This window comes from Pygoscelis adeliae, unplaced genomic scaffold (assembly GCF_000699105.1).
Source record: "Pygoscelis adeliae isolate BGI_AS28 unplaced genomic scaffold, ASM69910v1 Scaffold372, whole genome shotgun sequence".
Taxonomy (NCBI): Eukaryota; Metazoa; Chordata; class Aves; order Sphenisciformes; family Spheniscidae; genus Pygoscelis; species Pygoscelis adeliae.
The window spans coordinates 2,086,878-2,087,251 of NW_008824357.1; the positions used below are offsets into that span (position 1 = coordinate 2,086,878).

Genomic DNA, 374 nt, shown 5'->3' on the forward strand with positions numbered 1-374 from the left:
GCAAAACTAAAATTCAAAATTCATCAGATTCTGTTGCGCATTCCAGTCTGAATACTGCTCCCTTCGTGCCCCTGACGTGCTCAGGCTCCCGGAGAGGTACTCACTGGAAATCCGAGAACACTTCTAACAGGTGCTCCGTTTTCAGCGACGGGGAGAAGTCATAGATTTCGGTTACGTGGCCAAAATCCCCCTCGCTGAGCTGCGCGTCTCCGTAACTGGAATAATCAAAGCTGATCTTCTCAACGCTTACGTCCTTCACCGTTAAATAACCCACAATCTGAGGATATTAAAAAAAAAAAAAAAAAAAAAAAAAAAAACAGACAAGGTTTCACTTTGAAGAGCGATCCCCCAGAGCCACCCCCCGGTCCCTGCAA

The 374-nt window shown here is 46.3% G+C and overlaps 1 protein-coding gene across 1 annotated transcript in view; it reads right to left on the minus strand.

Annotated features, from left to right (window-relative positions):
* The window catches only part of R3HCC1 (R3H domain and coiled-coil containing 1), a 9,089-nt gene that overhangs the window by 4,476 nt on the left and 4,239 nt on the right, over positions 1-374 (minus strand). The window contains exon 5 of the mRNA XM_009319552.1: positions 105-277. Coding sequence (XP_009317827.1) covers positions 105-277 — 173 coding nt within the window. The remainder of the gene's footprint in view (positions 1-104; positions 278-374) is intronic.